Source organism: Hypanus sabinus, chromosome 2 (assembly GCF_030144855.1).
Source record: "Hypanus sabinus isolate sHypSab1 chromosome 2, sHypSab1.hap1, whole genome shotgun sequence".
Classification (NCBI taxonomy): domain Eukaryota; kingdom Metazoa; phylum Chordata; class Chondrichthyes; order Myliobatiformes; family Dasyatidae; genus Hypanus; species Hypanus sabinus.
The window spans coordinates 87,315,317-87,338,265 of record NC_082707.1 but is presented as its reverse complement, the minus strand read 5'-3'; the positions used below and the strand labels follow the sequence as shown (position 1 = coordinate 87,338,265).

At 42.7% G+C, this 22,949-nt stretch overlaps 1 protein-coding gene across 1 annotated transcript in view; it reads right to left on the bottom strand.

Annotated features, from left to right (window-relative positions):
• Positions 1-8,658: 8,658 nt before the first annotated feature.
• LOC132405179 (erythroferrone-like) overlaps positions 8,659-22,949 on the bottom strand; it is a 95,107-nt gene continuing 80,816 nt past the window's right edge. Inside the window, exon 8 of the mRNA XM_059989879.1 lies at positions 8,659-8,812. Coding sequence (XP_059845862.1) covers positions 8,714-8,812 — 99 coding nt within the window. The 3' untranslated portion in view covers positions 8,659-8,713. The remainder of the gene's footprint in view (positions 8,813-22,949) is intronic.

Genomic DNA, 22,949 nt, shown 5'->3' with positions numbered 1-22,949 from the left:
TCTGTGGAGGTAGAGGCCGTTTCTCAATTGCAAACCAATCATCAAATGCCCATGCTTACTCAATAACTCATCAACACAAACGAATCGGACTTTTTCTAAATACACAGACCATAGACAATCTGGTGACGAACTATTTAAACTAGTAATTAAAAGCCTACTTAAGCTAAATATTTCTTCTTTCACAATTCCATATCGAAGATTAGCTTTATTTGTCATATGTAAGTTGAAACATGCAGTGAAATGGATTGTATTGCATCAAATCAGCGAGGATTGTGCTGAGAGCAGCCCACACTTCCCGCGCCAGTATAGCATCCTGTAGCCCTAACCATATGATTCTGGAATGTGGGAGACCCATGCGGAGAATATATAAGCTCCGTACAGACAGAAGAGTGACTCGAAAGCCCAGATTGGTGACTGCTGGTGCTGTAATGTGATTGCACTAACTGCTGCATTATTGTGCACCCTCCATTCTCTGCATATTCACGTGCCTTTCTCAGAGCTTCTTAAACACCTCTGTCATATTTGCTCCACTACCTCCCCTCACAGAGCATTCTTTAAATGCTTGCCCTGAGGTGTTAGACATTTTGACCCTGGGAGAAAGATGCTGGCTTACTACTCTATCTATGCCCCTCATAATCTTATAAACTTCTATCGGGTCTCTGCCCAGCCTCCACCTCCTGAGAGAAATCATTCCAAGTTTGTTCAAACTCTTCATGCCTTTTAATCCAAGCACATTGGCCAAAAAAAAAATCTACAGTCTACAAATCAATCAATTTGAGTGAATCAAAGTCAGTGGAAGCAGACCAATTGCCTTTGTTCTTGCCATGAGGGAGGAGATGGACGCTGCCATTTTATGAAGAGACTCCATTTTGTGAGCTAAAGTTGCCTGCCTGGATCAGTGTTTTAAAGTTGACATAATGATGCTCCAGGTAATTTACTGGACTACGAATCATTTCCAAGTAAGAAGTTATTTGTGAGGTGTTCTTTGGTTGGATATAACATGCAGGTTTTTGCCTGTTGGGGTCTGTATCTGTTCTGCATGATTCAAGCTGGATGCTGATTGAGAACAAAAAGCCATATATTATCAATTGTCACTTCCAGGAAAGAGAGCAATAACTGGATGCCAGCCTGGAGCAGAGCCAATGAAAAGGAGTTAAAGATCAGACACAAGGCCTACAGCCATTGACGCTGGAATGCAATATTTGAATGGTAAGAAATGAGTATAAAAGCGAAGGTTTTCACATACAACACACCAATGACTAGGTAGGAGATGAGGCATCATGGATGCGAGGTGCCTCACAGACACTTGGAGATCCCAAACGGGACGCTGAGGGAATTGTGGCCAGCAGCAGAAACTTCTCTTTAACTGGTATTATGTTTTCTGTTCTTTGACTGCTTTTGGAAGGTTAGGGACATTTAGTAGGTGTGCACATAGGTTCTTGATTGTGTAGGTTTATGTGTTCTTCTGTTGAGACAATAAAGGTACTTATCGGTAATTACAGATTCTCTCTGTGCCTCCCTGATCATTATTATAAGGGGTGATTCTTGTAACAGAATCCTCTCCAAAGCCTGCTCATTCCTCCTATGTTGGGGATAATCAGAATTCAATTCAATGCAGCAGATGCAGCCTAACCCAAGTTTTATAAAGATCTAATCTAATTTCTTAACTCCTAAAGTCAATTCTTCAACTAATAAAGGCAATCATGCCATATATCTTCTTTACCACACTATCAACTTATGCAGGGAGCTTTGGATTTCCAGATCCCTCTGCACATCAAAACTTTATGGATCAATTCTGTCATTCCCTGTGTACTGTCCTGTACATTTGCTACCTCAAGGTGTATCACCTCATATTTGGTCGGCCAGATTAAACACCATCTGCCATTTCCCTGCCCATAGATGCAATTGATCAATCTCTTGATGTATCCTTTGGCAATCTTCTATGCTACCCACAATGTCATAAACCTTTGGAAGTTTGCTAATACACTCCTTCATGTTTTCATCCATGTCATTTACTGTGTATATATAGCACAAACAGCAAAAGTCCTAGTATGGATTATATAATACAGATACAGTACAATGTATAGAATATAAATAGGCTGTTACACATTACAGCCACTATAAGAGTGTAAGTGAATGTTTAGGCTAATGTCTGGGTAACAATCAAATGCAAATTCTGGCCTGGGTGGAGTCGGGCTTCTTGAGTGCTATTTGTTTGAGGAACATTGCACTCAATAAGACCATAAGATGTACAGCAGGAACAAATATAGGCCGTTTGGCCCATCAAATCTACTCTGCCATTTGATCAAGGCTGATTTATATCTCCTCTCAATCCCATTCTCCTGTCATCTGTCTATAACCTTTGACACCTTTACAAATGAAGAACCTACCAAACTCTGCTCTGAATATATTCAATGACTTGGTCTCCACAGCCTTCTGTTGCAATGAGTTCCACAGATTCACCACCCCCTGGCTAAAGAATTTGCTCCTGATCTTTGTTCTGAAGAGACATTATTAAATTCTGAGCCTGTGCTCTCTGGTCCTAGGTTCTCCCACTACTGGAAACATCCTCTCCACAACCACTCTATCTAGGGCTTTCTACTCATGACTTGTTTGTTAAATGTTGGAAATGAAGGAAGTTGAATGAGTTGCTCATTATAGGATATCTATCGTTTAATGTGGTCTAGTGGCTACAATATTTGCTGATTGTCCATTTATGTTTCTGGGAATGGTGACTCCAGTGGTGGAAATTTAACAAAACTATTACTATTGAATGTCGTGACGAATTTCCACAGTGGAAATGTCCATTGCATGACACTGGTGTGACCTCAATATTATTTACCAGATATCAGACAATGCTTGAATGCTCTCCAAAATATTTTTCTATGGAGGCATAAACTGTTTCATTTACTGAAGAGTTGAGAATGTTGCCGAACAATATCTGATGGTCACCAAACATTCCAACTTCAGACCTTTGAAAGGAGGAAGGTCATCATTGAGCAACAGCTGAAGATGGTTGGTCCTAGGGGTTTCCCCCAAGGAGCCAATATCCTGGGGATGACCAACAGCAAAAATGACATTTCCTGTGGTGAAGTGTATCACATGACAGAAATCCCCCTCATTTTTCTAAACTCCAATGAGTACTAGCTCAGAGCCATCACACACTCTTCATATATTAACCCTTTCATTCTTGGGATCATTCATGCTCCTCTGGACCCTCTCCAATGCCAGCACAAACTTTCTTAGATAAGGGGCGTAAAATTGCTCACAATACTTCAGGTGCGGTCTGACCAATGCCTTATAAAGCCTTAATATTACATCCTAGCTTTTATATTCTCGTTCTCTTGAAACAAATACTAACATTGCATTTGCCTTCCTTACCATCGATTCGACCTTTAAGTTAACCTTGAGGGAATCTTGCAAGCAGACTCCCAAGTCCCTTTGTATCTCTTATTTCTGAATTTTCTCCCCATTTAGAAAATATCTATGTCTTTACTTATTCTACCAAAGTGCATGACCATACTCTTCCCTACACTATATTCCCATCTGCCACTTCTTTTCCCATTCTCCCAATTTGTCTACGTCTTTCTGTGAACTCCCTGCTTCCTCCACCTATCTTTGTATCATCTGCAAACTTGGCTACAAACCCATCAACTCTTGTTATCCAAGTCTTTGACATAAAACGAATAAAGAAGTGGTCCCAACACTGATCCCTGCAGAACACCACTTGTCACTGGCAGCCAACCAGAAAAGGCCCCCTTTGTTCCCACTCTTTGCCTCCTGCAAAGCAGCCAGTCTTCTATCAATGGTCGTATCTTTCCTGTAATGCCATGGGCTCTTATTTTGTTTAGTAGCCTCATGTGGCACTTCCTCAAAGGCCTTCTGAAAATCCAAGTAAACAACATCCACCTACTCTCCTTTGTCTATCTTGCCTGTTAATTCTTCAAAGGATTCCAACGGATTTGTCAGGAAAATTTTCCCCTTCAGGAAATCATGCTGACTTAGGCCTATTTTTGGTCCGTCCATTTACTGGAGGTTGAAAGCATGATGAGTGTTGATCAGACGGATTGTTTTTTTCACTCCTTGTGGATAGAACAATTCTCTCCATTGTTGGGTAGATGTCCGTGTTGTAACTGTACTAGGATAGCAATACTCTGGAGCAAGTAAAACAACATTGCAACTGGAATATGTGATCCCATGAACTGCTCAGAAGTGTTTCTTTGTATCATACTGGGTGAATAGAATTGTTTGAATCCTGCTTCAGTTTTGCTATAGACCTCAGGAGGAAGCTTTACTATTAGCGTTCTCTGCCATCAGTGAAGATGGGGATGGTTTGAAGTCTCCTCTTGCATTTGTTTAATAGTTCATTACTATTTATTATTGCATGAAGATTGACTGTTGGTTGGAGCATCATTCTGCTCTGCCTATCAGATATTGATTTATTGTTCATTATCCACATTGCAGTTTCATTACATTCAAACCTCATTTGTAGTTCACAGTGATTTTTCCAACGTGCCTTTCTGTACTGTATATCGAATGAGGGCTGATTCCTGAGCTCTACATGACTGGAATGCCAAGAAACCGCCATCCCCGGACATTCTCTCCTCCCCTCTCTCATTGGGCGGCAGATACAAAAGCCTGAAAGCATGTACCACTGAGCTCAAGGACAGCTTCTATCCCACCGTTATCCTTGCAACTTATCATTGACCTGCACTGTTATTCTTTTACTTTGTTCTCCCTCAGTGCACTATGGAATGATTTAATCTGTGATTTAAGCTTTTTACTATATCTTTTCATGGCATGTAACCCTCCTGTGCTGGCACTCTGGTAGGCCTGGCCTGCTGGGGGTAGGTAACACCCTGGGGACCATAATGGAAGAGTCTGGAATATGATCAGATTCCATTATTTCTACTCCAACAGTCTGATTTTTTTTTTGTCTCAGTAACCTCTCTCTCAGTTTAGTCATGTCCCGGATGTTTGCACAAGTTTTTCTTAGTACATGTGACAACAATAATCCAGAGAGTGGTAGGAATGTAATTGTTCTGGAAGATCAGCTTTGTTCTGGTTCTATTCCAACTTAGTATGACAGCAACACCACACAACATAATAAAACTAAAACAAGAATTAGACTCCACGTTGATCGCTCCTACTAATACTGACACAAATAGAAACAGCAAAAGACTGGGGGGGGGGGGGGGTCGCGTGGTGAAGGTGGTCACTTAAATTCAAATGTGTAAGAATTTCTCTTGCAGATGGTGGCAAATTTCAGGAATTCTCTCTGTTGGAGTGCTGTGGAGGCAAGATTACCATTTCATGAAGCACACTCATTTTTTGAAGGATCAGGGAATTGAGGGCTATGTGGAACTGGATCAGGAAAGGAAATGAGGGCCAGAGCTGATCAGCCATAATCATTTTGGAATGGGTGAGCAGGATTTGGGATCCAGCTAATGTCATTCTGTTCCTAATTTCTTGTGTGCTCTTTGATTAGTTCAAGCAGGTTTATCCGCTTTGCTGATTCACTCACCACCTGTAGACACAGCCTATCAGTTATATTCTTCAGAACTTGGCTAGATCAGTTAGTAGTGGAAGCACACTCAATTGCCACTTTATTAGGTACACCTGCTGGTTAATGCAAATATCTAATCAGCCAATCAAGTGGCAGCAACTTAATGTATAAAATCATGCAGATATGGTCAAGAGGTTCAGACCAAACATCAGATTGGGGAAGAAATGTGATCTAAGTGACTTTGACCATGGAATGATAGTTGGTGCCAGATGGGATGGTTTGAGTATCTCGGAAACAGCTGATCTCCTGGGATTTTCACATACAATAATCTCTAGAGTTTACAGAGAAGGGTATGAAAAACAAAACAAAAAAAAATCCAGTGAGTGGCAATTCTGTGGGCATAAATGCCTTGTTAATGAGGGAGGTTGACGGAAAATGGCCAGATTGGTCCAAGCTGAGAGGAAGGTGACAGCAACTCAATTAACCACGTGTTACAATAGTGGTGTGCAGAAGAGCATCTCTGAATGTACAACACATCGAACCTTGAAGTGGATGAGCTCCAGCATCAGAAGAGCTTGAACATATACTCAGTGGCCACTTTATTAGGTACAGGAGGTGAGTAATAAAGTGACCACTGAGTGAGCATATTGCTGCTCTTGGTGGTGGACCTCAGTACTTTCTGTTGGTGTTACTGTTAGCAATGCTTTTGCCAAGGGTTGTTCAACTTAGAGGAAGATGGATTCATTAGCTGAAGGGGAATAGCTGGTGGCAACTAACTGTTCTTGGTCATGAAAGCTGGAGCAAATGTTTGTTTGCCCAGCATCTTACCCTCCTGTGCAAGCATTCTTGTAGGTCTGGCCTGTTGGGAGCAGGACACACCCAGGGAATTGTGATTGAAGAATCTGGGAAATCATCAGATGCTGCAACCTCTATTCCAACAGTTCAAAGATTAATCTCAGTACACCTCTTTCAGTTTAGACATGTCCTTGATGTTTGTGCAGAGGAGCTTACAAGATTGATTGGTCTGTGTGGCATTCTTGTGGCTGAATCTAGTGTCTGTCAGAACAACAAAAACTGCTAGAGGAACCCAATGGGTCAGGAGTCATCTGTGGAGGGAAATGGACAGTGGAGACCCTTCACCTCGATATGTGAAGAGTTTTGACCCAAATGATCAACTGCTCGTTTTGCTCCACAGATGCTGTCTGACTCAGAGTTCCTCCAGCTTTTCGTTTGTTGCTCCAAATTCCAGCCTCTGAAGCCTTTTCTGCCCCCTAGTGTCTGTCTGTTCTGAAGGATACAATTCTTTTGTTTCATCAAAGTGACTCGGCCAATCTACTGGATATCTAGGAGTGATTCAGGACAATGGAGAGGCTCTGATGTACCTAACCCCCAGCTATCTTAGTTCCAAGGGTAAGAAGTTACATTTAGTTAACAGTTTGAAATGTCAACTGAGAAGTTGGTCTTATGTTTGTTACGTAGGCCTTACCTTACAGAATAATATTTATTAACACTTTTTGGACTCTACAGAATAAAGCAGTTTAAAACATTATGTGAGTGTCAGTCAATCAGTTTGCAGAATCACAGATGCTCATCAATACCTCAAAATGGAAGCAAACAAATTCATTAGCAGATAACAGGATCTGAAATCACTATAGCAAGCAGAACAGCCTTTTTTAATGGGCTGGATTGTTGAGTTCTCTGTCCACAGTTGGATTTAGTTTAGAACCACACGATTGATCTTCAGTTGCCTCCCACCCCCCACCCCCCCCCACCCCCGTCCCCATTTTCACTGAAACCTACTTACAATCCCACTCCTAATTGTTAAACCAATCTTTGCAAAAGAAAGCCCCCAGGTACTTTAACTGAAACAATTGGTTGCCCAGGGAGATTACCTGTGGTTTATCAACATGCTTCTCTTGACCAGGCGCAGTTCATGGCTCTTGAGTAAGGCATGCAGTGGGCAGTGCATGGTTCTCCGATCAAATTCCTCCATGTTCTCCCCTTTCTTGAGCACTAAGGGATGTGGTTGCCCAGATATGATTCTGACCTTTCAGAAGTATTTTTTGCTGTTTTTCCTTACTCTATTGTTTTCCCACAACTGATCTTAGGCCACAAACGGAGTATAACGGTTGTCCTCAGCAGGGAGAGGAAAGATTATCCATGTTTTCTATAGGTGATTTATTTCATTTGTTTCCTTATTCCATTGGAGGCCATGTGGCCCATTTTGTTGTCTTATCAATCTCATTTCTTGACCAATTGCCCTATACCATACTCTATCACGCAGTAGGTGTTCTCCACTTTCCCCCATTTTTAAACCAGAGACCTAGACTAAGGGTAACTTGCAGTAACAAGCACTCATCTTTGGGATATGGGAATGAAGCAGAGCATCCGACGGAAATCCACATGGGCCAACAATGGGCAACGCCAGAGGTCAGAATCGAACCCAGGTCACTGTATACCTGTGTGTCTAGGCATTTATGAGCACTGGGTTAGACTTGGCTCTGATGCTCCTCAGTGGGCTAATAATCTAGGCAGGCTAAGGGAGATAATGTATTTGAGCATCACTGCCATCTCCAACTCGAATCCAGCAATGAGCAGCACACTGAGGGGAGGAGGGACAGGCAGAAAATCAACAGAAGTATTTGTAAATGTCAGAAGTATTTTGTAGGAGTGAAGTATCACAACATAGTAACTTCAGGAAGATCATTTTAGAGTTTAGTAAAGGGTTAACGTGGAGAATTGTTCATTAGTAAATACCCCACCTTGTTGCATTTTCACACTTGTGAGAAAGATATTAATGTGTACCCATATTTTGCAATGTTGCAGACCCACATTTTAAAGATACATCTTGGTCACAAGCAAATTGCTAGCCTATTTTTAATATGTAAATCACATCCTGAAAAGAGCTTTGAAAGCCATTGGAGCTACGTTGCTGGCAGGTTGGACACTGAGGGAAACAGCTTGCCATTAAAATACACGGAAATAGAAATGTTCCGGCACGCCCCAGAGCCATGGGCAGAAAACACAAGCTAAGGACTTGCTGCTCCACTCCCGTCGATTACTCTTGGCTTTCGGCACAGAGGCCATAAATTCTTAGCTGCAGTGATGTGGAGGGTCAAGGTAGTAACCGAGTTTGAAGACTGGGAGACGGGGGAGGTGGAGACAGAGGGGCGAGGAGCAGACGACCACCCGAGGCACCAGCTGGCTCTACGTGCCGAGCAAGATTCCTGTGAAGTCCGAGCCACTTTGAATGGTAATGGTGGAACCCGATCTGTTGTCAGCAAAGATGGAAATGTACTGCATGGCCTGTGGAGAGAACAGAGTCGTGAGCATCAGTGACTCCTGTCCTGCTGGATTGTAGAACCATTCACACGGTCCCAATCAACTCATAGTAACAAGAACAAAGAGCCCACCTTAAGGGAAATTGAATGAAACAGTATGACCATACACATAACTTACTCAGGCCTTCCACTGGTGCAAGGGTTGAAAAGGTATTGAGAAGTATGAAATGCCGCATTTAAAATGTAGACTTCAGCTTCCCATGCCCAGTTCTTCAAAGGTAGCAGGTCAGGTGAGCCCACCCTGACCCATAGAAAGTGTATGGGAAATTTGGAATGCTAATGGAGAAGAGATTTATCAAAATGCGATGGACCAGTTCTGTGCAGAAACTAGAAAAAATGGGTAAATGGGTCTGTTCTCAGAGTGGGAAAGGTTAAGTGGACATTTAACGGAGGCATTCAAAACCATGAGTCAGATTGATAAAGATTTTTTTACACCAATTTTGAGGCCAAGATTTAAGTAAAAGCACCTGGCTGGAGATAAAACATAGTTTTCAATGCAGTGATTCATTACGTAATCTTGAGGGGCAGAAGTAGTGCATTCAATGCTCACTGAAAGGGATTAGACAATATATTTGGAAAGGGAAATAAGTGTATGAGAATGTATGTTCCTCTCAGAGAGCTGGCAAGGCATCATGGTCGAATGACTTTCTGTATAGGAAAAATGCTATGAAGGAGAATGGTTTGGCTGTATAAGAGAAAGTGATCACTGGCTATTCTGTTGCACTATAAAATCTCTCGAAAATATATGTACTTCAGCGTCACACCAAGCAAAAGAGAACAATTCACCTCTGTTTTCTGGTACATGTTATGCAAGTTTCAGTATCATCTTACATTACACTAAAGTGAGGATTTAAACTAGGTTGGCAGGATTGTGGGACTTCAGAGATCAAAGCTAGTGAGAAGACAGGGTTACGTGCAGAAGCCAGAGTGTAATGGACAGTAGGATAGCCATGCTTACAGTAAAGGGGCAGATAGGACCACTTATTTAAACTGCATCTATTTCAATGCATGTAGCTTAACAGGGAAGGCAGACAAACTCAATGTACGGATTGCCTCTGGGGACAAGGATATTATAACCTTAACAGAAGTGTGGCTGAGAGAAAGGCAGGACCAGCAGCTCAATGTTCTGGGATAGCAATGCTTTAGATGTGAAAGAACAGGGAAAAGTAGAGGGGGTGTTGCCTTTTTGATAATGGTAGATACAACAGTAAAATTTAGAGACGATTTTCTTGAGGGATTATTTAACAAAGTAATTTGGATAGAATTTAGAAATAAGAAAGTAGTGGTCACCTTAGTAGGGCTATGGTGTAAACCCTCCAGTTGTCAGCAGGAACCTGAAAAACAGATGAGTTGGGAAATTGCCTGTGGTTGTGAGAATAGTAGGGTAGTGCTCTAGGGAGATTTCAATTTTCCCAATATCGAGTGCGCCTTCCAGAGTGTAAAGGGCCTGGGTGGAGTGGAACTTGCTCAGTATATTTCTCACACAAAATATAGAGAAGCCTACTGTTCTTGGGAAGGAAACATATTGGACCTCTTCTTAGGGGTCAAGGATAGCCATGCACCTTTTGCAGTTGCGAGCACGTTTGGTCCAGTGAACACAATTCTAATTGGTTTTAAAAGTAATGGAAAAAGATATAACAGAACATGCCCACTGATTAAAGACTAGAGCTAAAACAGGGCCAACTTTGAGAGCGTTAATCAGGATCTAGCTTGGGTTGACTGGGTAACCCTATTTAAAGGAAAGAAACAGTTGGTGGGAGTTATCGGAGGGGATTCTGAGGGATAAGTTCTACCACCATTTGGATCAGGAAGGTCTGATCAGGAATAGTCATCATGGTTTTGTGCTTAGGCAGACATGTCTAATGACGCTTTTGGGAATTTTTTGAAGAGGTAACTCTGGGGATAGATTAAGGTAAAGCAGTGGGTATTGTCTATGTGCATTTTAATGAGGCCTTTGATAAGAAGAAGCATTGCAGGCTGATCTGGAAGGCCACATGGGATTCAGGGGGTGCTTGCGAGATAGATTGAATGATAGAAAGCAGAGGGTAATGACGAAAGGTCAGTTTCCCATCTGGAGACCTCTGACTGGTAAGGTCCCCAGCTGTCCGTGCTAGGACTTCGGTTATTCATTATTTATATAAATGATTTTCGCATGGCACAATTAGCAAGTTTGTTGATGATACAAAGTGGGGTTCTTGTAGATAGTGAAACAGATTATAATGATTTGCTCAAAAGATCTTTGACTGGTTTGGCTGAGGAATGACAGATGGATTTCAATTTAGATAAGTGTGAGATAATGCATTTTGGACAGTCAAACCAGGCTAAGACATATACCTGGTTTGTACACTGAGAAGCTTTGTGGATCAAAGAGTCTAGGGAGTAAAAGTGCACAGTTTGCTGAGTATCTTCTACAGTCTTGGTCACTGTTACAAGGAAGGTATTATCAAGCTAGAGAGGATACAGAATAAATTTAAGCAGATGCTCTCTGGACTAAGAGGTCCTGAATTATAGGGAGTGGTTGGCCACACCGGATCCTTATTACCTGGAGCTGAGGAGCATGAAGGGTGACTTCGTGAAAGTTTACAAAATCAAGAGGGGTTTGAATAAGGTGGACACTCGTAGTCTTTTACCCAGGGTTGTGGAGTCCAAAATTATAGAACACAAATAAGAAAAGTGGAGAGGGATTTAAATGAGACATGCGAGATAGCTTCTTTACACAGAGGATGAGGAATACCTGGATTGAGTTGGTAGAAGTGGCTAAGATGGCTACAATTCTGACACTTGAGGTACTTGCATAGGTAAATGGAGGGGAAGGGCTTAAAGAACTATGGGTTGAAGATGGTCAGCTGGGACCAGCAGGTCGCCATGGACCAGACAGACCAAAGGGCCTCACAAGCACAGGGAAATCTGCAGATGCCAGAAATTTAAGCAACACCCACAAAATGCTGGAGGAACTCAGCTGGCCAGGCAGCATCTACGGAAAAGAGTAAGCAGTTGATGTTTCAGGCTGAGGCCCTTCATTGGGACTGTTTCTGTGTTGTATGACCTGAAAAGGGGAATGACATCATTTTGTTACTCTATGGCTTGCATGAGAGTCAAAATCTCAGCATCAGTTCCTGTGCATGTAGAAAATAGGGGAAGGTAATAGCCTGATGGCCTGATGGCGTAAGTAACAATACTTCCTCATGCTCTCATAGAAGGGACTCAGAGTGAAATGTTACTGACTATAAAGTTCTGCTGCATCTCTGTGTCAGCTTCTGTGTAAGTAGAGTACACAATATTTGCATACGAAGAACTCTCTCTCTCTCTCTCTGTGGCATGGTATGGCCAGATTTGTTATTGTCCAACTACAGTACACAAAGGGTGTTTATGTACTAATGCAGTAATTAGAAAAAGCGGATGGCTGACAAATGCTCGCTGCACTGTGAATGTTGTTTTGACAGGAGACTCTTCATCGCTCCATTTAGTTTCATTCTTTGTTGATTCAATGGAGAATAAAATCAGACATGGTGAAAAATGGGATAGGCACTCCTTTCTCATCAGACAGTCGTGAAGCCAAAAAAAAATACAAGTTTTACTATCAGTTTGGAGCTTCAGAAGTTTGCAGAGATTCAGATAGTCTCTCTCCATAACCTTAGCCGATTGATACCGCCCTCTGAAAAGTGGCAGAGACCCAGAACTCACTGCGCTCAGTGTTTAGCCAGAGGAGAAATACAGAAGCATCCCTAAACTTGTGGAGAAAGCTCCATGTTGCAAAGGTTACATTCCCTTCATGTTTTCACATTTCATACAATGGCACTCAGTCATGAGGTGAGTTATCTTGTGGTATCTAAGAAGATCTATCTAATAGTGATGGAATGTGGAGAAGCACTATATTGCAATCTGATTAAATCACAGTCCTAAATACTGTGTTGATTGAAATCTTACTTAAATACATTCTACTCTTTCTGCCACACAGCATTAAAGATTACTAGCTACAAATAAAAGTCAGAACAGAGATTGAAACTCATCCTGATACATAGTTGCTCAATCATTTACATCAAAAGACTGCATATTTCTAGGGGCTAGATTGAGTTCTTCTTTTAAATAGATTGCTCTTGAATCACTAATCCTGGTCAATGACTGTATCCTCTGATATATAATACTCAAGTCTATAAAAAAAAACATTTTTTACACATCAGTTGTGATTTGATAATAGGTAAGCTCCACTCTGTGTCAAACAGCTATGAATTCAAATCCAAAGCTATGAGCACAAAATCCAGGCTAATATTCCAGTAGAGGACAAAGTCAGCATTGAATTGTCAGGGAGCTATCTTTTAGAATGTAAAAATTGCATTCAAGTGTCCAGACCCATATACACCCTTCAACCTACAATGTTAAAGGAGGTTACATTGGTATTATTTCATGGCATCTGTGAAATCTTGCTGTGTTCCAGCTTGACCTTGTCTAGTATTAATGTGTTGGTACATCACAAGAACCTACACTGCACCGGCCTCCCATAATCTTATGAAGTCACCTCTACTTCAGGTGAGTGAATTGCCAGCAGCTACTGGGCCTGGTTCATCTAAAGAGAGTCAGTAATCATGCAAAGTCAGCTAAGTTCAAGACTCTGCAGTTAATTCCACATTGATAACAGTGGAAGAAAAGTCATGAGTATGTGTAAAGATAGCAATATCAGAATTTCAGGCATTAAGGCTGTTCAGCAGGTAAAAAGCAAGAAAAGGACTTTAAAAATACTGCTTCAAGTTGCTGAAACTAATTTACACAGTTGTGGTGAACTACATATACCTGTCTGGACACGCCCCCCCGCCCCCCCCGCTGATTGCTCCTGTGGCTCCTCCCACAGCCCCCGGTATAAAGGCGATTGGAGGCACTGCGCCTCCCTCAGTCTCCAGGATGTTGTGCGATGGTCTCTTGCTGCTGACGGTGCTTTCTTCCAGCTAATAAAAGCCTATCTTGACTCACGTCTCCGAGAGTTATTGATGGTGCATCAACAGTGAAGCAAGGTGCTGAGATGACTGGATGTCAACACAACCAGTAGGCAATTGCAGTAACAAATATGGACATGGCACAGAGTCTGGCCCTGTGGCTCAGGAGGGTAGGGGAAGGAAGAGGATGGCAGCAGTGATAAGGGACTCTATAGTTAGGGGTCAGACAGGCGATTCTGTGGATACAGGAAATAAACTCGAATGGTAGTTTGCCTCCCAGGTGCCAGGGTCCAGGATGTTTCTGATCTCGTCCACGATATCCTGAAGTGAGAAGGAGAACAGGTAGAGGTCATGGTACATATTGGTACCAACGATATAGGCAGGAAAAGGGAGGAGGTCCTGAAAGCTGACTACAGGGAGTGAGGAAGGAAGTTGAGAAGCAGGACCGCAAAGGTAGTAATCTCAGGATTACTGCCTGTGCCACGTGATAGTGAGAATAGGAATAGGATGAGGTCGAGGATAAATATGTGGCTGAGGGATTGGAGCGGGGGGCAGGGATTCAGATTTCTGGATCATTGGGACCTCTTCTGGGGCAGGTGTGACCTGTACAAAAAGGACAGGTTGTGCTTCAATCCCAGGGGGACTAATATCCTGGTGAGGAGCTTTGCTAAGGCTAATGGAGAGGATTGCTGTGGAGTTGGGAACCAAACTGAAGAGACAGAGGAAAGAGCAGTTGGCTCACAAATAGAGAAAGCTTGGAGACAGTGTGAGAGAGAGGACAGGCAGGTGATAGAGAAGGGATACGCTCAGACCAATGATTTGAGATGTGTCAATTTTAATGCAAAGAGTATTATGAAGAAAGCGGATGAGCTTAGAGTGTGGATCAGTACTTGGAGCTATGATGTTGTGGCCATTACAGAGGATTGGATGGCTTAGGGGCAGGAATGGTTACTTTGAGTGCCAGGCTTTAGATGTTTCAGAAAAGACAGGGAGGGCATAGCACTGTTGATCAGATATAGTGTCACTGCTGCAGAAAAGAAGGAAGACATGGAGGGATTGTCTACTGAGTCTCTGTGGGTGGAAATTAGGAACAGGAAGGGGTAAATAACTATTTTTATAGACCACCCAATAGTAACAGGGACATCAAGGAGCATTTAGGGAGACAGATTCTGGAAAGGTGTAATAGTAACAGGGTTTGGCATGGTGGGAGATTTTAACTTCCCAAATATTCTACAATCCCTACAATCCTTTCCTTGTCTCAATGGAATGTATCTATGCAGAACTCCACGCAAATATCCCCTGAACCTTTGCCACATTTCTTCTGTACACTTCCCTGAGAACATCTGTTTCCAATTTATGCTTCCAAGTTCCTGCCTGATAGCCTCATATTTCCCCTTACTGCAATTAAACACTTTCCTAAAGCATGTCCCTAGAGTGAGGCGTTTAGATGGGGTGGAGTGTGTTCAAGAAGGTTTCTTGACAGAATATGTAGATAAGCCTACAAGAGGAGAGGCTGTACTTGACCTTGCAGTGGGAAATGAACCTGGTCAGGTGTCAGGTGAGAGAGCATTTTGGAGATAGTGATTGCAATTCTATCTCCTTCACCATAGCACTGGAGAGGGACAGGAACAGACAAGTTAGGGAAACATTTAATTGGAGTAAGGGGAAATATGAGGCTATCAGGCAAGAAATTGGAAGCATAATTCAGAAACAAATGTTCTTAGGGAAACGTATGGAAGAAATGTGGCAAAAATTCAGGGGATATTTGTGTGGAGTTCTGCATAGATACGTTCCAATGAGACAGGGGAAGGATTGTAGGGTACAGGAACTGTGGTGTACAAAGGGTGTTGTATATCTATTCAAGAAGAAAAGAACTTATGAAAGGTTCAAAAAAACTAGGTAATGATAGAGATCTAGAAGATTATAAGGCTAGCAGGAAGGAATTTAAGAATGAAATTAGGAGAGCAAGAAGGGACCATGAGAAGGTCTTGGCGGACAGGATTCGGGAAAACATGGTATGCTACAAGTATGATATGCAAGAGGATAAGATGTGAGAGAATAAGACAAATCAAGTGAGACAGTGGAATAGTGTGTATGGAACCGGAAGAGATAGTACAGGTACTTAATTAGTACTTTGCTTCAGTATTCACTATGGAAAAGGATCTTGGCAATTGTAGGGATTACTTACAGCCAACTGTAAAAGCTTGAGCATGTAGATATTAAGAAAGAGGATGTGTTGGAGATTTTGGAAAGCACCAAGTTGGATAAGTCATCAGTATTGGACGAGATGTACCCCAGGCTACTGTGGGTGGCAAGGGTAGAGATTGCTGAGCTTCTGGCAATGATTTTTGCATCATCAATGGGTACGGGAGAGGTTCTGGAGGATTGGAGGGTTGCAGATGTTGTTTCATTATTCAAGAAAGGGAATAGAGATAGCCCAGGAAATTATGGACCAGCGAGTTTTACTTCAGTGGTGGGTAAGTTGATGGAGAAGATCCTGAGAAGCAAGACTTGTGAACATTTGGAAAGGCATAATATGATTAGAAATAGTCAGTATGTCTTTGTAATGTCATGCCTTACGAGCCTGATTGAATTTTTTGAGGATGTGACAAAACACATTGATGAAGATAGAGCAGTAGATGTAGTGTATATGGATTTCAGCAAGGCATTTCATAAGGTACCCATGCAAGGCTTATTGTGAAAGTAAGGAGGCATGGGATCCAAGGGGACATTGCTTTGTGGATCCAGAACTGGCTTGCCTACAAAAGACAAGAGTAGTTGTAGATGGGTCATATTCTGCATGGAGGTCTATCACATGTGGTGTGCCTCAGGGATCTGTTCTGGGACCCCTACTCTTCATGATTTTTATAAATAACCTGGATGAAGAAGTGGAGGGATGGGTTAGTAAGTTTGCTGATGACACAAAGGTTGGAGGTGTTGTGGATAGTGTGGAGGGCTGTCAGAGGTTAGAGCAGGACATTGAAAGGATGCAAAACTGGGCTGAGAAGTGGCAGATGGAGTTCAACCCAGTTAAGTGTGAAGTGGTTCATTTTGGTAGGTCAAATATGATGACAGAATATAGTATTAATGGTAAGACTCTTGGCAGCTGGAGGATCAGAGGGATCTTGGGGTCCAAGTCAATAGGACACTCAAAGCTGCTGCATAGGTTGACTCTGTGGTTAAGAAAGCATATAGTGTATTGGCCTTCATCAATCATGGGATTGAGTTTAGGAACTGAGGTAATGTTGCAGCTATATAGGAACATGGTCAGACCCCACTTGGAGTACTGTGCTCAATTCTGGTCACTTCACTACAGGAAGGACGTGGAAATCATAGAAAGGGTGCAGTGGAGATTTACATGGATGTTGCCTGGATTGGGGAGCTTGCCTTATGAGAATAGGTTGAGCGAACTCGGCCTTTTTTCCTTGGAGCAACGGAGGATGAGTGGTGACCTAACAGAGGTGTATAAGATGATGAGAGGCATTGATCGTGTGGATAGTCAGAGGCTTTTCCCAGGGCTTAAATGGCCAGCACGAGAGGGTACAGTTTTAAGGTGCTTGGAAGCAGGTACAGAGGAGATGTCAGGGGTAAGTTTTTTATACAGAGAGTGGTGAGTGTGTGGAATGGGCTGCTGGCGACAGTGGTGGAGGCAGATATGATAGGGTCTTTTAAGAGACTCCTGGACAGGCACATGGAGATCAGAATAATAGAGGGCTACAGGTAACTCTAGGTAATTTCTAAAGTAAGCACACGTTTGGCACAGCTTTGTGGGCCAAAGGGCCTGTATTGTGCTGTAGGTTTTCTGTGTTTCTATCTGTTGGATTAAGGCACAAAGGCAGCTTTGTTTCTATCTTCTGACTCAATTGGTTTGGTGGAAGTGTGGACGAACCCTTTCTGCATTGATGTGTGCTCAGTGTGGATCAAAGTCTCCTTGGTCTAACAGTCTCTGATATTGGGAGTGTTCAGTGAGGGAGAAATTATGTCATTTCAAAGGGAATTGACAAAGGATATGAACAATGTGTAATTGGGATCACAATTGATAGATCGAGAGGAGAGCTTGAATTAGTTGAGGAGAAAGGGGCCAGATGACCCTCTTGCAGATTGCATGTCTATGACTCCATGGCTTTGATGACAGACATTTGATTTGATTTTCCAAGCAAAATATTCATAACTGGACATTACCATTCTTTAGACAATTATTTTAATAGATTGAAAAGTTGGATGGCAGGCTCCTGATTTTAGCATGCAGAAACTTAATCACTCACATTTCCAGAAAATACCTTATGTTCTCCTCAATATGGAAAGATGTTTAACATGGAAGAGTCCACCAACATTTGGACAGAAGATTGAAGAAATAGTTTTTACATTTCATTTGGTTTCTCCTGTCTTACACATTATCAAAGCTCTTTCATTTTGCTTCTCCTTCCCTTCCTCTTTCCCTACCTCTGTATTTGCTTAAAATAGGTCGATTTTTCTATTATCCATGCAAGGCACAGATCTGAAACACAATCTGTGTCTGACCTGGTGGGTGTTTCATCATGAATTGTTTATGTGTTAAGGTAATGGAGCAGACGTGACACCCAGCGTTGGTCAGAGATTGTTCCGTCATTAATTTTTCTATTCCAGACAAACTTACTCAATATTTCATTTAAAATAATTTGCAGTGTTTTGTTTATAATGGAAGAGAAACACAGCTGCACTGTCTGATGAACATTGATTACATAATCTGGTTTAATTTATTCTAGCGATAAGGAAACAGCAGTTTTATTTCACCTTCAACTAAACAGTCAGGAGAATGAATACCTTCTTATTGAGAATCAATGAATTATGCTACAATTGTACATTCATCTGCAGCAGTATATGTAAATCGATTTTACTTTAATACTGTTGAATAAATAAAATGTTCTACAAACTCCTGGGTCTCATGTGGTGTAAATACAAAAAAAAAAGAGCAGGTCACTCAGTTCAATCCTGCTCAGCCAATCAGGTAGTTCATGACTGATATTAATCTTAGCTTTATCAGCCAAGCAATCAGTTTCTTGCCTCATTCTCCAGTGTTACACAGCTTTCCCTATTGAGATAAGTGTAAGGTTCTTCCAGATGTAAAGGATAAATATGTATCTACCAAAAAAGGCTGAAGGGTCTTGGTCCAAAATGTCAATTGTATATTCACTTCCATGGATGCTGCCTGACTGCTGAGTTCTATCAGCATTTTGCGTGTGTAACATTGGATTTCCAGCACCTGGAGAATTTATTTTGTTGATGTTGCTAACCGTTTTGCTGCCTGTTAAAATTCCTGTCTAGTAAGTTGTAATTGCCTATTACGATTCTCCTGGAAAACCAATCCAAGTCATCAGAGGAGGGAAGGTTTAGATGACCTGTAATGACCCCTGTGGACAACTGAATGGTGAGCACTCTCTTGAATTTTCCTAAAAAACAAAGACAACCTAAATTTGTCCCCGGGTTGCCTGGGGACACCAATAAAAGAAAAGAGAAAGAAGGAGTGAAGGTAAGGTAGGAGATGACAATCCATTCATCTATTAAATGGTCCCTAATATACCTGTAAATGCATGAGTTTAATATGTGGTGAAAGCTGATGGTCCTTAGGAATGGAGAATGGATTTTATATTTTTCTTTGCACTATTCCTAAAAAAGCAAGTGTATTATTGACATTCTTAAGAAATGCTACATTCAAATCTATTTTCATAATTGACACTACATCTCAAGTGTACTGTTTGTTATCATTTCTAAACAGCAACATGTGGTCGTAATTGAAGAATGTACTTAGAGCGTCTTTTGAAACCAGGACACACATACAAAGTTGCTGGAGGAACTCAGCAAGGCCAGGCAGCAACTACGGAAAAAAAGTACAGTCAACGTTTCGGGCCAAAACCCCTTGACAAAACTGGAGAAAAAAAGCTGAGGGGTAGATTTAAAAGGTGTGGGGAGGGGAGAGAGTAAAGCACCAGGTGATAGGTGAAACCTGGAGAGGGAGGGGTAAAGTAAAAAGCTGGGAAGCTGATTGGTGAAAGAGACAGAAGGCCATGGAAGAAAGAAAAGAGAGGAAGGAGCACCAGATGGAGGAGATGGGCGGACAAGAAGATGAGGTGAGAGACGGAAAAGGGGATGGGAAGGGGAAGGTGTGGAGGGGTCTAGGGGGTATTACCAGAAGTTTGAAAAATCAATGTTCTTGCCATCAGATACCCAAATGGAATATAAGGTTTTGTTGTTGTGTCCCCAACCTAAGTGTGGCCTCATCATGACAGTGGAGGGGGTCATGGATAGACATATTGGAATGGGAATGGGAAGTGGAATTAAAATAGGTGACCACTGGGAGATCCTGCTTGTTCTGGCAGATGGAATGTAGATGCTTGGCGAAGTGGTCTCCCAATCTACATCGGGTCTCACTGATGTACAGGAGGCCACACCGGGAGCAGCAAACACAGTGATTCAGAAAATTATGTGCTGGATGCAAAGGCTGGTGGGGTGGTAAGTGATTGCTGAATGTGGAGGCTCCCTACACAACTCGTTCATTTGTCCCCCCCCCCCCATCCCTCCCCACTGATCTCCCACCTGGCACTTATCCTTGTACATAGAACAAGTGCTGCACCTGCCCCTACACCTCCTCCCTCTCTACTATCCAGGACCCCAAACTGTCCTTCCAGATGAGGCGGCACTTCACCTGTGAGTGTCTCTTGTGATCATTTACTGTGTTTGGTGCTCCTGGTGTGGCCTCCTGTACATGGGTGAGATCCAACATAGATTGGGAGAACACTTCACCAAGCATCTATGCTCCATCTGCCAGAAAAAGCGGGATCTCGCAGTTGCCACTCAGGAGGACATTGGTGCAGGTGTTATGATGAGCACAGGTCCAATGAGTGTGAGTGGGAGCAGTATCCTGGGATGAGGCAGAAATACCCTGGATGATAGGTCTTCCCCTGTATGGTGCGGCCAGGCTGTCCCAGGAACTAATACGCATAGCCGTGAGGTGGTGGCACCGGCCAATGAGACGGCCACAGCGCTCAAGCATGCAGTGGATGCACTGATGAGAGTGTCAGATGAGATTACAGCCATTCGAATGGTGGCCTCTCAACATTGGATGGCCTTGCATTACCGGCTTGTGGAGAAAGATGGCATTTGTACTGTGATTGGTCAGGTATGCTGCACCTACGTCGCTGACGAGTCTGGGAACATGCCTCATATCCAACTGACGTCAGTAAACAAGATCAGGAAAGTAGGGGGCCGACTCCATAACTACTATACCCCTGGGGAAAGTTGTTGGTCTATTGAGGTGTTGGGAGGCTGGTGGATTACTGTAATACACTGGGTAGTAACTGGTGGCTATGTTTTGGGTGTACTATAATGGAGCATCCAGAGGCTGAGTGTCACAGTGTTGTGTCTGTCAAGGGTGAAATGTTGCAGTAAGTGTCCTAACGTACCGGCTCATCAAAAGCCGCTCCCCTGTGGGAGATGAGTACTGGCCTGAGTAAGGAGCTTTGCAGCCCCTCCCACTAGCTGATGACATCACAGCACTGGTGGAGTTTAGGTGTGGCGTGCGCAAACTACGTGTTCTCTTTTTGCTCTTGGGCCAACGTGGAACAGGTAGATGAGGGTGCCACGGGAATGGTAGACGTTGGGGGTTTGCTACAGTAAAGAGGGCCTCGGGTGCACGCCTTAGAAAAGTGTTTGCCACCATGTGTATGTTTAGTGTTGGTCTTGTCCTGCAACAGATGTAATCTGGATTTGAGTGCTTAGTTACAAGGAGAAGTTGGACTGTATTCTTAGGAGTGCCAGGCATTGGGAAGCAAGCTGAGAGAAATACATAAAACAATGAGAGCCATTGATGAGGAAGATAGTCTTTTTTTTTCAATCAAAATGAAAATATAAGGTACTAGGGAGCATGGTTTGAGGAGAGAGGGAGAATGCTTAAAGAATGTTTGTAATGTAAGTTTACAGAGTCTGATTGGTGCCTGGAACACCATACCTGGGTAGTCAGCAAATGCAGGTACAATAGCAACATGTATGAGGCATTTAGATGTGTGAACATGTGGGGAACAGAGGAATATAGACCATGTACAGGGAGGTAAGATAGCTTAGATTAGCATCATATTCAGCACAGACGTGGTAGGCTGAATGTTCTGTTGTGTTGTTTTATGGACACAACCCATGGCAGATTTGAAACTGAGCAGCAGAAAGGGAGACAGGCAACTGAGCCTTTTCCATTATTAGAATTTGTCTGGTTAGCTATATTTATCACGTTTACCACAAATAGTTACAAAACAAAGATGAATATTGATTGTCAAAATTGTGGGCATTGAAGGAATGCACAGAGAGTTCGGAGGCCAGAAATTTGAAATGCGGAGATCAGGAAAGACAGCAAGTTGGGGGGAGTGTGGAGGTGGTAGGTAGGGTGTAGTTGAAATGAGTGCAGTTTGGAAAGTGGTGAGAAGGAGACAGGGTAGTGTGGACAATGGGAGAGATATTGAAATTGGTAAGGGACACAAACAAAATGCTTGGATTTCCAGCATCTGCAGATTTTCTCTTGTTTGTGATGAGAACGGAAAGGTTAAAGGTTTGCAGAATATGTTACTAACTTGTTAGAGTTAATGGAGCATGGAACACACACAAATCACTGGAGGAGCTCTGCAGGCCAGACAGCCTCCAACCTGAAGCAACTCTTATATTCTGTCTGGGTAGCCTCCAACCTGATGACATTAACATCAATTTCTTGAACTTCCGATAATTGCCCGTCCCTCTCCTTCAGCATTCCCCATTCCTGTTTCCTTCGCTCACCTGATCTCCTTACCTGCTCATCACCTTCCTCGTGCTCCTTCCCCTTTTCTTTCTTCCATGTTCCTCTGTCCTCTCTTATCAGCTTCCCCCTTTTCGAGCCCTTTATCTTTTTCACCAATCAACTTCCCAGCTCTTTACTTCATCCCCTTATCTCCCAGTTTCAACTATCACCTGCCGTCTTTGTACTTCTGCCTGCCCTCCCTCCTCCTTCTTACTCTGACTTCTCACCATTCCTTTCCAGTCCTGAAGAATTGTCTTTGCCCAAAGTGTCAACTGTTTATTCTTTTCCATAGATACTGCCTGGCCTGCTGAGTTTCACCAGCTTTTTGTGTGCATTACTTTGGATTTCCAGCATCTGCAGATCTTATCGTCTTTGTGGAG